Source organism: Octopus sinensis, linkage group LG4, assembly GCF_006345805.1.
Source record: "Octopus sinensis linkage group LG4, ASM634580v1, whole genome shotgun sequence".
In the NCBI taxonomy this organism is placed as follows: Eukaryota; Metazoa; Mollusca; class Cephalopoda; order Octopoda; family Octopodidae; genus Octopus; species Octopus sinensis.
The window spans coordinates 89,286,956-89,299,946 of record NC_043000.1 but is presented as its reverse complement, the minus strand read 5'-3'; the positions used below and the strand labels follow the sequence as shown (position 1 = coordinate 89,299,946).

Sequence of the window (12,991 nt, the reverse complement as noted above, 5' to 3'; positions counted from 1 at the left end):
GACACATAAAGACGGCGAGCAGGCAGAATCGTTAGCACGCCGGGCGAAATGCTCAGTGGTATTTCGTATGCCGTTACGTTCTGAGTTCAAATTCCGCCGAGGTCGACTTTGCCTTTCATCCTTTCGGGGTCGATAAATTTAGTAACAGTTATGCACTGGGATCGATGTAATCGACTTAATCCGTTTTTCTGTCCTTGTTTGTCCTCTCTGTGTTTAGCCCCTTGTGGGTAGTAAAGAAATAGGTATTTTGTCTGCCGTTACGTTCTGAGTTCAAATTCCGCCGAGGTCGACTTTGCTTTTCATCCTTTCGGGGTAGATTAAATAAGTACCAGTTACGCACTGGTGTCGATATAATCGACTTAGTCCGTTTATCTGTCCTTGTCTGTCCTCTCTGTGTTTAACCCCTTGTGGGTAGGAAAGAAATAGGTATTTCGTCGGCCGCTATGTTCTTTTTCAAATTCTGCCGAGGTCGACTTTACTTTTCATTCTTTTGGCGATCGATAAATTAAGTACCAGTTGCGTACTGGTTTCGATGTAATCGACTGGCCCCTATCGCCCAAAATTTCAGGGTGTGCTTAGAGTAGAAAAGAATATTACGGACACACATGGTGAATACGTGATATCACCATGATAATTTATGAGATTATATAATCTAGCATTTGTTACAATTTAAGAGGGTTTTAATTTAGTGCAGTTCATCTATTGATTGATGGGTGACGTGACCGTTTCCCTGATATTTATACCAATGATACCACTGGTTTATGTTGCTCATTGAAGGATGTTTTAGAGGGACAGTACAAAGTCATGCGAGGTGTCTGAGGTTCATTTAGATAGCGCTTGTATATGATAGGTTGAGAATCAATAAAAAATGGTAATTATCTGTGTAGGACTATTTGTTGTGGAAGTAGCAATAAGTAGGTCCCTTATGCACAGAGAGACGAGTAACGAAAACAGCCCAATCTTGGAATGCTCGAGAACTGATACTGAGAGGTATGAAAAATATCCCATTCCCACACACTACAATTGTGTGATTCGACCAAGAATTTTCTCCTCCGAGAAATGAAAGATATGGAGAGGTTAGAAAAGAGAGATAGGATTTTAAAGAAGGGAAGCTCGGTGGTGCTCATGACGACACCGCTAAAAGTTATGCATTTATCAGGATCAGCAACAATACTTTCACAGGTCTGAAAAGACAAAAATCTAGAGACAATAGCAATAAAAGAATTAGGAGCTATTGTGGTTGAATTGGAGTAGTGTAGATAATGAAGGTGCAGATTAAAATAACGGGGTGTAATGACATTCATAAGGATACTAAGGATGGCTATAATAATGATAATATCTATAACAAAGATTATGTATATAACAATGATAATATCGATATCAAAGCCGATAATTTTAGTAACAAATACAATTACGAAGATGATAGAATAACTGGGTCCAAAATTACTAACTTCCAGTAAGTGGCTGGTATTTTAACGACTTCTGTGGCATGAAGGTGGATGGGAATCCTTGGTGAAATCTGGAATTAGAAAATAATTAAATACAAGAAAACACGTCCCTCTATCGATTTTCCCTTCATTACCTTAAACGATAGAATAATAATAAGAAGCTAATGTTGATCAGAAATTGATTACAATGATGGTGATGATGCAGCTGCTGTAATTATGATGATGAAGATCATGACGACCATAATGATAATTCTCTCTATGATAATACTAGTCTTTGTCAGTTAAAGAAAAATAAGAATTTGAAAAGTTAAATAATTAGAAATTAGAGAACAAGTTTAACTCAATGAAGACTGAAATACAAAGACAAATACTAATGCTAATAATACTACCACTGATAATATCATTCGAAGGGAAGAAAATTAATTAAGAAAGCTAATATCATGCTAATTAGATCAAACTCAGACTTACAAATAACGAAGAGTCAATGTTCTAGACAATATAAAACACGTGCACACAAGCACACAAACACACACATTGATAATACACACACACATAGACATAACAACCAAACAAATAAAAAGAAAATATTAGGAAAGAATTTTTACAGAAGAATTAGATTCGTGCTCTAAAAAAGATTTGAGTTCGGAAAATAGGTATCAAAAACCTAATTAATTCTTTGGACAAGTAAATATAAATAAAAGTTAGTAGGCATCTATACTTTAACTATTGCAATAAGTTAGAGTTTAATGTTCTTAATTGGAAGATAAATGAATTGCAAAAACTAGACACAAAAAACAAAAGGAATATAATGTTTGTGCTTAAAACACACCACCGATAAACTAATATGGAAAGAGCACTACCAACAGAGGAAGGTAGGAGCTTAGTGCAATTAGAAAACTATTATAAAATTTCTACGGTAGTGCAATGAAAATATTAAGATTGACAGAGAGCTTACGTAAATATCTACAAAACACGAATAAAGCAAAAACTAAGTAAGATAAGAAATCAATTGAACACCTTTGAAATTAGATATACTTAATTCGAAGTGGCGCGTATCTAAATGAAAACATGTGCCAGAATAGCAGCTAAATCTTGTTCAATTCACATTTACGCTTGTAGATACCGAAAGGACACATTAGATAATGTAATCAACGGTCGCATAAAGCAGTAGTTGTTTTCTTGACATATGTTTGCCTTCTTAAAAGAAAGAACTAAGTAGTATTTATGAATTGTGAGACAAATGCTGTAAAGTAGAACAACTTCAGGTATTTGTTCTTTGCTGTGTTAAAATGTACTTATCACCAGAAATCCATTGAACCAGTGATTAGTTGCAAACTTGTAACGGCGATGCTATAGTTCACCAATTGTGATATAAAGTAACTAAAGAAAGAACTCGTCGGGATTTAAAGACAGTGAATTGCTACTTTTCAATCTCAATATTCCTTCACATGTTTTCAGGTAAGGCCTGAATGCCAACAACTCGCAGTTTCCTTTTCCGCTGTAAATTTTGTTTGTATCTAACCAGAGACGACAAAGGGAAACAAATTATCTGCATTCTGCCTGAAGAGGAAACGTTGGGGAAGTAACTGAAGCGTCGGACAGAATGTCCTTACCAATTCTCTGTGTTCTGAGTTCAAATCTCAGTTAGGTCAACATTACCTTTTGTCTTTAGTAGTCACTAGGATATGTATCAATGCAGTACTGAAGTATCTCTCTCTCTCTCTCTAAAATTAACTGTACCTGAGCTATGAGTTAGGCGGATTCTGCTAAGTTTAAAAAGCTCAAGACGAGACATGTGTCAGAATGTTATGTCCTACAGCTGTATGAAGAGTTAAGGCTTCAAGCAAAAAGGGATTCTCTCTGAGGCCCAATAATATTACTATAGCATTTTGTGTGCTATGTTAGTTCATCTGTCGATCATCTTGCGTGCTTTCCAACAAGGTCTCCAGTTGGGAGCTGATTTTTGCTCTTTTTGCTCTTTTCCGTTCTTCATCATCTCCTCCCAGAGGCCCTGCTATATAAGTTATGAGCAGTCACCTCTAAGAAGGAATATCCGTTTTGATGGTAGAGAAGTTGTATTCCTTTCAGATAGCTACGATCTCAATTGAAATACCACTAACGTTAATTTAGCATTACATCAAATCACCAGTACTAGGGCAGTTTCTTTCTTTGTTTCTTTATTTCTTTCTTCCTTTCTTTTCTCTCTCTCTCTTTCTTTCTGTCTTTTTTTCTTTCTTCCTTTCTTTCTTCTTTCTTTCTTTCTGTCTTTCTTTCTTCCTTTCTTTTTTCCTTTCTTTCTTTCTTTCTTTCTTTCTTTCTTTCTTTCTTCGTTTCTGTCTGTCCTCTTGTTTCTCTGTCGGTTTGTGGAAAAATGGGGCGGAAATATGTAGAGCTGGATAGGTATGGGCTTCGTCTTTGAATAACCAATTCACGCAGTACAAATGCTCAAGACACAACGGTGACTCTCTGCGATTCCTTCAAGCGTTGAGGACTTAAGAAAGGGAGGAAAGAAAGAAAGAAAGATAAAAGGGAGGTTCTTATCTATACAAAAATATATTTTTGGAATCTATTTTGATGAAAAGACAAAAATGAAAGTAAAACAATGTGTGTGTGAGAGAGTGAGAGAGAGCGCGTGAGAGAGGCAGGAAGAAACCGAAGTACACTGAAATGTAAATAACTATTTTATTTAGGCAATACACACACACACACATACATGCATATATACATACATATATATATATATATATATATATTATATATATATATATATATATATATATATATATAATATATATATATATATATATATTATATATATATGTGTGTGTGTGTGTGTGTGTGGTTAGATAAAATTGCCATCAAAGTGAGAAATGTATGTTGAAATTGAGTGAACGGAAATTAAATAAAACATCGCCATAATTTCCAAGCGATCATCAATAAGATTTCGATAATTGTGTTGCTTTCAGGAAATGGACCGATTAAACGAGAGTATTGGAATATCCACTTTTAGATTATGAGTCGAAATACGCTTCTAATGTCTCATAGTGTTTCTAAATTATTCCACTTAACACAGACGTAGGAAATACATACTAGACAATTTGGTTATTTCCACTTTGATCTTAAGTCAAAATTTCGCTCATTAATTTTTCATATGATTACTATTTCCGATTAGAAAAATCTTAATCGATGCTAACGAACGATTTAGCTTCTTAATATCCTTATTAGCGGTATCAGCAAAGTGATGATCTGAACATTTTGTGGTATCCAGATACGTTCTTCTCCATTCTAAAATTTCATTTCTGACAGTATCAACTTAGTATTCCATCTTTTCTTATAAGATCATATCAGTACAAGACAAGTATTGGCTCTGTGCCATGCAGTGGTGCTCACACTGGCAAATGTCAGCCCTCAAATGAATATTAATGAAGAATTTTACCCTCCGCACTACGGTTTTATCATTTCTCTCTACATCTACTATAGGGTAGAATTGCTCAGGGCTCGTTTTGTATTTTTTGAGTAACTTCAGGATCTGCAGATCCCATACATTTTATCGTATCCCCTCGACGAACCCTTCTTTTTCTTTTGGCAGAAGGGCTATACATAAAAATAACAAACCAACAGTAAACATCCTTTCCGATTTTTCAAGTCGAATCTCTCGTGTTTCACGTATCAAATTGTAATCTGATTCCTGAAAACGTAGCTTGTATCTATTTGTTTCATTGTCATATTTTTTTTCAAATTTCGACGAGGTCAACTTTGCTTTTCGTCCTTTCGGGATCGATAAAATAAGTACAAGCCGAGCACTGGGGTCAGTTTAATCGACTAACGGAATTCCCCCAAAATTGCTGGCCTTGTGCTAAAATGTGAAACCATTATTGTTGTTGTTATTGTTGTTGTTATTATTATTATTATTATTATTATTATAGTTATTGCTATTGATATTTTTATTTATTTGTTTGTTTATTTACTTATTCAATTAGGTTCCTGTTTAGTGAACGGTAAGAAAATTCCAGAAGGTCATACTTGGCAGGATGGATGCTCCACTTGTGTTTGTGAAAATGTCGCGCTAGGAATTGCAAGATGCTATGAACAGTAAGAAATAATTTTCTGATATACAGACGTTGTATCAATTGCATTATTTTCTCATGCTTTTTCTTTGCACTTCGCTTAAACTCAACTAATACTTCATGGGAAAAAATGTTCGTTTTTTGCATTGTTTTATTTTTGGGGGTGCAGACACTTTACACATAAAAAAACCCATTAAAAGCAAAAAAATACTTTCTCTGAGTAACCAAAGTTGTTCTTTTATAACATTGAAAACCTATAACATATTTATATTTATTAATATATATCTCTATATATATAAACGGCAGTTTGTCTGTCTGTGTGTCTGTGTGTCTGTCAGGTTGTACCCTCACCCTGACCACGGCTTTCAACCGATTCTGATGAAACTTGACACACACGTAGCCCACGTTGACCAAATCCTTGTGAGTGGATCTGGTGGACAGAAACTTAAAGAAGCCCGTCTTGTAAATAGATAGACTCAGGTGAAAAGTCAACCATGTGTGTTTGTGTGTGTGTGTGTATTTATGTATTTATGTATGTGAGTGTGTGTCTGTGTTTGACCCCCAGCCATCGCTTGACAACCGATGCTGATGCGTTAATGTAAATTAGCGGTTCGGCAAAAAAGAGCGATACAATAAGTACTAGGACTAGGCTTAACGAAAATAAGTCCTGGGTTCGATTTCTTCGACGAAAACCCTTTAAGGCGATGTTCCAGCATGGCCGCAGTCAAATGAGTGAAATAAGTAAAAAAAATAACGGAGAATATTAACAGGAGAAACACAAAAATCAATCTTGAAGGTAGAATGTAAATAATTTTATAATATCATAAAATCTATAATATTTAAACAAACTTCGAGAGAGAATCTTTCAATCGAGTGGTTTCGATTTTCGTTAAAGCCTTTGTCAGGATTCTTTTACTTTGCCCCTAGTTGCTGAGAGTATAGAGAATCTACGTAGTAGAAATATAAACGTTACCAGGCCAACGTGTTTCTCAAAGCTGTGACTAATGAAACCTGTGTATTAATTAATAAGAGCACTGATGTAGCGTATATGAGATGAAATGCCTATGCCGATTTAGAATCATTATTTGTCTAGTAAACAAATTTAAAACGTGCTCATATTTAGGTGTATTTATACATTTCAAGAAAATTACCGTAGCCTACAGCGTTCGAAACAACTCGTCCATGTTAAATTGGAAGTGCAAATTATTATACGTTACAAAGGCAGCTTCCGTCACTAATAGCTGAATTATACACAGCCCACCAGCTACTTGTGAATTCACTGACTGTTTAGTTACTGTTAAACTATATAGGTTTGGCGGGTTTTCGTCGTGGCATTCGAGTAGGATGCCTGTTGCTGATTAAGCGCAAATTATACTGGAATCACGTGATTCAACAGTCCCATCCGTTGCAGCTGATGAAATTTCGTTCGCTGATCTAGTCTGATTTTTTAGCACAACGCAAATACGCGGTGATTTCTAAGGACGATTGTTGCAGCCTACAGCGTTCAAAACACCACAAGTAAAGTTGGATGTGTGTACATATATGCTCACAGACACGCACGCACGCACGTACGTACGCGCGCACACACACACACACATTTTGTATGAGCACACAAAGCATCTAGGATCAAACCAATGACTTGTACATTTATCTATTACTTTATTACGCGTTCTAATACACGAGAACGTAAACGGCATTCGCTCTGCGATCTTGCTTCTGAGGACAAATTTCTCCTTTTATATTTCACTAGCAGTATCGCCCGGCGTTGCTCGGGTTTGTAAGGGAAATAACTATATAAGCATTTTTAGAGAGTTACTTCCCTTATAGATGCCAATTCGGGCTTTCTTAGCCATTTCTGTTTTGGTGTCTTCAAGCCATGAAGTCGTTGTTCTAAAAGAACGCTGGTCTCCTTGACAACGCTTTACAACGTTGATTTCCTTACACTCCTTTCCCCACAGCTTCACAAGGGAGGGAAGAAGGGGGAGAAGCAAACAGGTGCAGGTGTGACCATGGACGCCAACTCCGCCGCCATCGACACACGAAAAATTATGCATTAAAATGGAATAAAAAATGGTGTTAAATTATTTTTAAAATCGTAGACTCATCGTAGACGCGCGCTAATACTCAGACGGGCTTGATATGAATCACGACTATAAGATACTCGAATTTGGTTAAACTGCACCGCAAAATGTGGGAGTAGTTAGGAATCTAAATCGAAGGGGACAGACACTCACACAACTACAGTTTTATATATATAGATTTGTAGAAATACACGAAGTTTCATGTGACATTATTGAGCTACCAGAGACGATAGTTTACCACGCGTGATTTGGCAATCGCAATGATAGATGCCGCCTCGGTCACCAGAGAATCTTCTTCTCATATATAGAAAATAGCACACAGATACACACACACACACACACACATACATTGGTCTGGGACCCCTCAGCCTTGTCGGTTAGACAACGTCCTGCTGCCAACGTCTTCACCGTATCCCTGACGAGGGAGGCTAAGGTAGTTACCAGTTCTTGCCCAAGGTGCATCCCACTCTATAGAGAGAAATGATCACTTATCCTCCCTTTTACGGAATGCCACTGATGTGAATACAATACCTACGACTTGAAGATTATTGAAACCAAGCGGAAGGTCTCTATCATCAGGCAACAGTTGACCGTCAAAGTAGCAAGTGAGCTGTTAGTGCGTGGCAGCCTCATAGTCGGTCATGTTCATTGCGTTCTTGTACACCATTTGGTACCTGGTGCGGAGGTTCACACAAGCAGTCTGGTGGGAGAGAGCGATTTTAGATGCCTTCCAAAACAATGGAGTGTAAGTGACGAGAACAGGTAAAAGTAACTGTTAGCTGCTAGCAAGAGATCTGTTTGCAGGCATGTAGGCAGCTTGTTTCCGATGCGGAAAAGAAAAGTCAACGTCGACCTATGACAGCGTGGTTGTGTGGTAAGAAGTTTGCTTCCCTACCACATGGTTCCGGGTTCAGTTCCACTGCGTGGCACATTTAGTAGGGGTTTTCTACTATAACCTTGGGACGATCAAATCCTTGTGAGTGGACTTGGTAGACAGAAACTGAAAAAAGCCCGTCGTACATACATACATACATACATACATACATACGTATGTATGTATATATATACATATATATATGTATATGTATATGTTTGTGTGTCCGTGGTTGTCCGCCCACCATATCTTGACAACCAACGTTGATGCGTTTACGTCCCCGTAACTTAGAGGCAAAAGAGACCGATTAATTAAGTACTAGCCTTATTAAGAATAAGTCCTGGGATCGATTTGTTCCACTAAAAGCGATGCTCCACCATGGCCGCAGTCAAATGATTGAAACAAGTAAAAGAATGTATCCGTGTTCATATATGTATATGTATGTGTGTATACAAGTGTATATACATATATGTATATACCGTGAGAGAAAGAGACACGAGGATAGAAAGAGGAAAGATTTTGTACAAAATTAGGAATATTTCAAAGTTTGTAATATATGTAAATGAATTTACATTAAAAAGATAAAAAAAAAGAACGTTTATCACAAGATATATCTATATAAGTTGTACATAGAACATATATTTTAAACCAGTCGAAAATCCTTATCATGCTTGTAGTTGATATCTGTGTCTGAATGTATCTATATGTATGTATGTATGTATGTATGTATGTATGTATGTATGTATGTATGTATGTATGTATGTATGTATGTATGTATGTATATATGTATGTATGTATGTATGTATGTATGTATGTATGTATGTATGTATGTGTGTGTGTGTGTGTGTGTGTGTGTGTGTGGTGTGTGTGTGTGTTGTGTGTGTGTGTGTATTTGGCAATGATAGAACATGAATTTATGTCGATGTTACTGATAGCTCTAATTAGCCTGACATACGTTTTATGATTATCATGTTTCCTGCCAAAAAGAAATGAAAATTAAATGATTCATATACATATTTTATAAAGATTTTTGAAAGCATTTTATTTGGCTGTCGATTCTAATATCAGAGAAGAGCTCGTATACATGACAGTAAGTTAAAGTAGTATAAAATTTAGAATAACATGATCTAGCTAATTTTTAAAATGTCAAAAGATAAAGATAGCAAAATATCATTATATAATATATTTTTATTTTCATCTTTTATCTATTTTTGTCTTCGAACTGCAGCCATGCTGAGGTATCGTCTTATTTCTTTATTGCCCACAAGGGGCTAAACATAGAGGGGACAAACGAGGACAGACAAAGAGATTAAGTCAATTACATCGACCCCAGTGCGTAACTGGTACTTAATTGATCGACCCCGAAAGGATGAAAGGCAAAGTCGGCCTCGGCGGTATTTGAACTCAGAACGTAACGGCAGATGAAATATTGCTAAGCATTTCGCCCGGCGCGCTAACGTTTCTGCCAGCTCGCCGCCTTACGCTGAAGTACCGTCTTGAAGGGTTTAGTCGAACAACTGAACCTCAGGACGCAGTCTTAAAGCCTGGTACTTTATCAGTTATCTTTGCCGAGTCTCTAGGTTATAGGAACATAAACAGACCATCACCAATTGTCTATCTATACATACATACACACAGACATACACTCACACACACATACGCATATGTGCAAAGGGCTTCTTTTCGTTTTCGTCTACCAAATCCAAACACACGGCTTTGGTCAGTCTGAAGCTATTGTGTGACTGAACCCAGAACGATGTGGAGCACCGATGCCCGCTCTTCTTAAAGGCCAGATGCAATGCTATAAGTCATTTTCCTCGACACATTAACAATTATGCCAAACCAATAACAGAAAAATAAAATAAAATAAAAACAAAATAATAGAAATAAAAATAAATTAAATCATAATGTCAAACGATAGCATGAGTAAGAATGTATTGGCAGTGCATCATTGGTGAGATTGCATGAGGGCGAAGAATCGTTTTAACACTTTATAGGACGGTCTCGTTTAGAGAATGCGTGGGCTAAGACTCCGCGCCCTCCATTGGTCAGTTAAAGTTGAGACAGTGTCACGTGACAACTTGCTGGGGCTGCCTGCTGGAGTCTAGAAGCAGGTATTTAAAGGGAAATTTGACAAGACACTCAGTCGCCCGCTGACACACCTTTGACGCTACATCGAAGAGGCCAGGGAACAGAAGAAAGGAGAAAGAAGGCATGCACTCAACACCAGAGCTGAAGACACATCCAAAAGCGGGGGGGGGGGCGCCACATCAAAACGGTAGAGGTGTAGGGGCCGAAACCGGGTGTGGTTCCTCCTGATGATGTCTTGAGCTAACTGGATCCTATAAAGGAGCTGTTGTAGTAGCAGACGATGAAACATGGTTGAAATTCTTCAGGATAACCTGATTATAAAAGTATCTATTTATTTAGAAAACGAACCGGAGAATGCCGAAAAGAATGTTAGCTTTCTGTATGCTTCCCCCTAAACAGCCACCACCAAATTCTATGTATACTTAGAACATATATGTAGTGTTTTAATTGTTGGTTTTGCCTGTGAGTCTGATGAAATGGCTTATTATAGCTCTACTGTGTTTCACACTCTACATTTGCTTTAATATCTCTTTTCTTTACGGGATTATGCTTGGTAGGTATTTTTAAATGGGTTTCCCTTCATGCAATGTGATCTAATTCGTACTCCCTAAAATATTTTTCGTTAGATGTTCCAAAGTCACTGTCCTACCACCAAACTGCCGCAGAATAAAGGACTCAAATGGATGCTGTGAAAAAATAGCTTGCACTCAAGGAGTTCTATCAGGATCAAACAGAGGCAATTCTACGGGTGGTCATAAACTAATCCACAATTCAACACATGGATTGATAACCAAAGACATTTGTAAGTTTACTTTGTCATTTAAAAGGAAAATATTTTCTGCCTCGTTAAATTTGTATAAATTTGTGGTATTTAAAGTACTTTATTTAATCACCATCATCATCATCATCATCATCATCATCATCATCATCATCATCATCATTATCAACGTCATCATCATCATCATCATCATCACCATCATCATCATCGTCGTCGTCGTCGTTGTTATTATTATTAAATTTTACTTTTCAGAATTCTCGATCTTGCTCTGGTTAATTCTGTGAGAGTGGACAGCAACCTGTTGCCAATGGTCTCACAGAGACTCTTTCTACGAATTATAAGACTTGAGACTTAGATGTTAAAGACAGTAGAATATACTTAACACCCAAGTATCAATCTCAAAATCCTCGATATCTCCAAAATGGCAGTTATTTGAGCATGTTTTACTCTCATGTCACTTCCAATTTCTCAGGCGTATTTCTCAAATTTGGTTGTTAGTGCTTCGAGTTCAAATGATACGCATTCTTTTTCTATATCCTCTTATGGGTTTCTCTTCATCTACGTGGTTATCATCATCATCATCATCATCATCATCATCATCATCATCATCATTGTTATTATTATAATTATTGAGAGAGCAATGTATACCATCAAAGAGATATTGAGGTACAGGCATACAATGCCCAATATACCCACCATGATTACATCAGAGTACATCAGGCACATGCATCATAACCATATGCACGTGACATGGTGTTGTTGTTGCTACTATTATTATGATTATAATTATTATTATCATAATTATTATTATTATTATTACTATTATTATTATTATTATTATTATTATTATTATTATTATTATTATTATCATTATTATTATTACCAATGTTGTTTTTATTATTGGGTGAGAGAACAGCCCATGCTATCAAAGTGACACTAGAGTACTAGCATACTAAGCCCAATATATCCATGATGACTATCCGTCTTATAAGGGTTCACCAGTCACATGCATGGCAACTATATGTGCGCGACATGGTAAGTGGATAGTAAGTGGTTTAGTTTCCACTTCCTCTTTCCAGATCATGCCCCACCCTTGTTTTCTGTGGTTTTCTTTGTTTTCACGCAAGGGGATCATGCCCAGTACGAATAACAGTGGGGTGGACACTGTCTCCCTGGAAGATTCCTTTTGATTTTCCCCTGTCCTACTACTTGCTCCCTTGTTGTCAATTCCGTTCTCCAGCATTTCATGCTATTCCATATAAGGCTTCACATATTCTTTGCCACTCCATACATTTGTATTGTTTTTATTATCCAGAAGTGGCATTATATCGTAAGCTTTGCGATAGCCAACCCATGCCATATTCAGCTTTGTATGTCTTCTCTTGCAGTTCCAGATAATTAGATTATCAATTAAGAGCTGACCCTTTGTTCGCTGGCGACTCCTTTCTCGGCACACTTTCTGTTCAATAGGCAGCAGCCCATTTTTTCCAAGTATCTGTACAGCTCACCGGCCAAAGCACCTGACATTAGTTTCCACATTAGCGGAAGGCACGTTGTTGGCTTAAAGTTGGATACTTCATTTCCCTTTTCAGGATACTTGGCACATAACAATGTTTTTCCTTTTGTCATCCAGTTGGGTACTGCGCCTTCAT

General features: G+C 37.0%; 1 protein-coding gene across 1 annotated transcript in view; it reads left to right on the top strand.

Annotated features, from left to right (window-relative positions):
• Positions 1-12,991, top strand: part of LOC115210527 — a 139,410-nt gene that overhangs the window by 75,302 nt on the left and 51,117 nt on the right. Inside the window, exons 20-21 of the mRNA XM_036502240.1 lie at positions 5,429-5,540; positions 11,188-11,363. Of these exons, the coding sequence (XP_036358133.1) occupies positions 5,429-5,540; positions 11,188-11,363 (288 nt within the window). The remainder of the gene's footprint in view (positions 1-5,428; positions 5,541-11,187; positions 11,364-12,991) is intronic.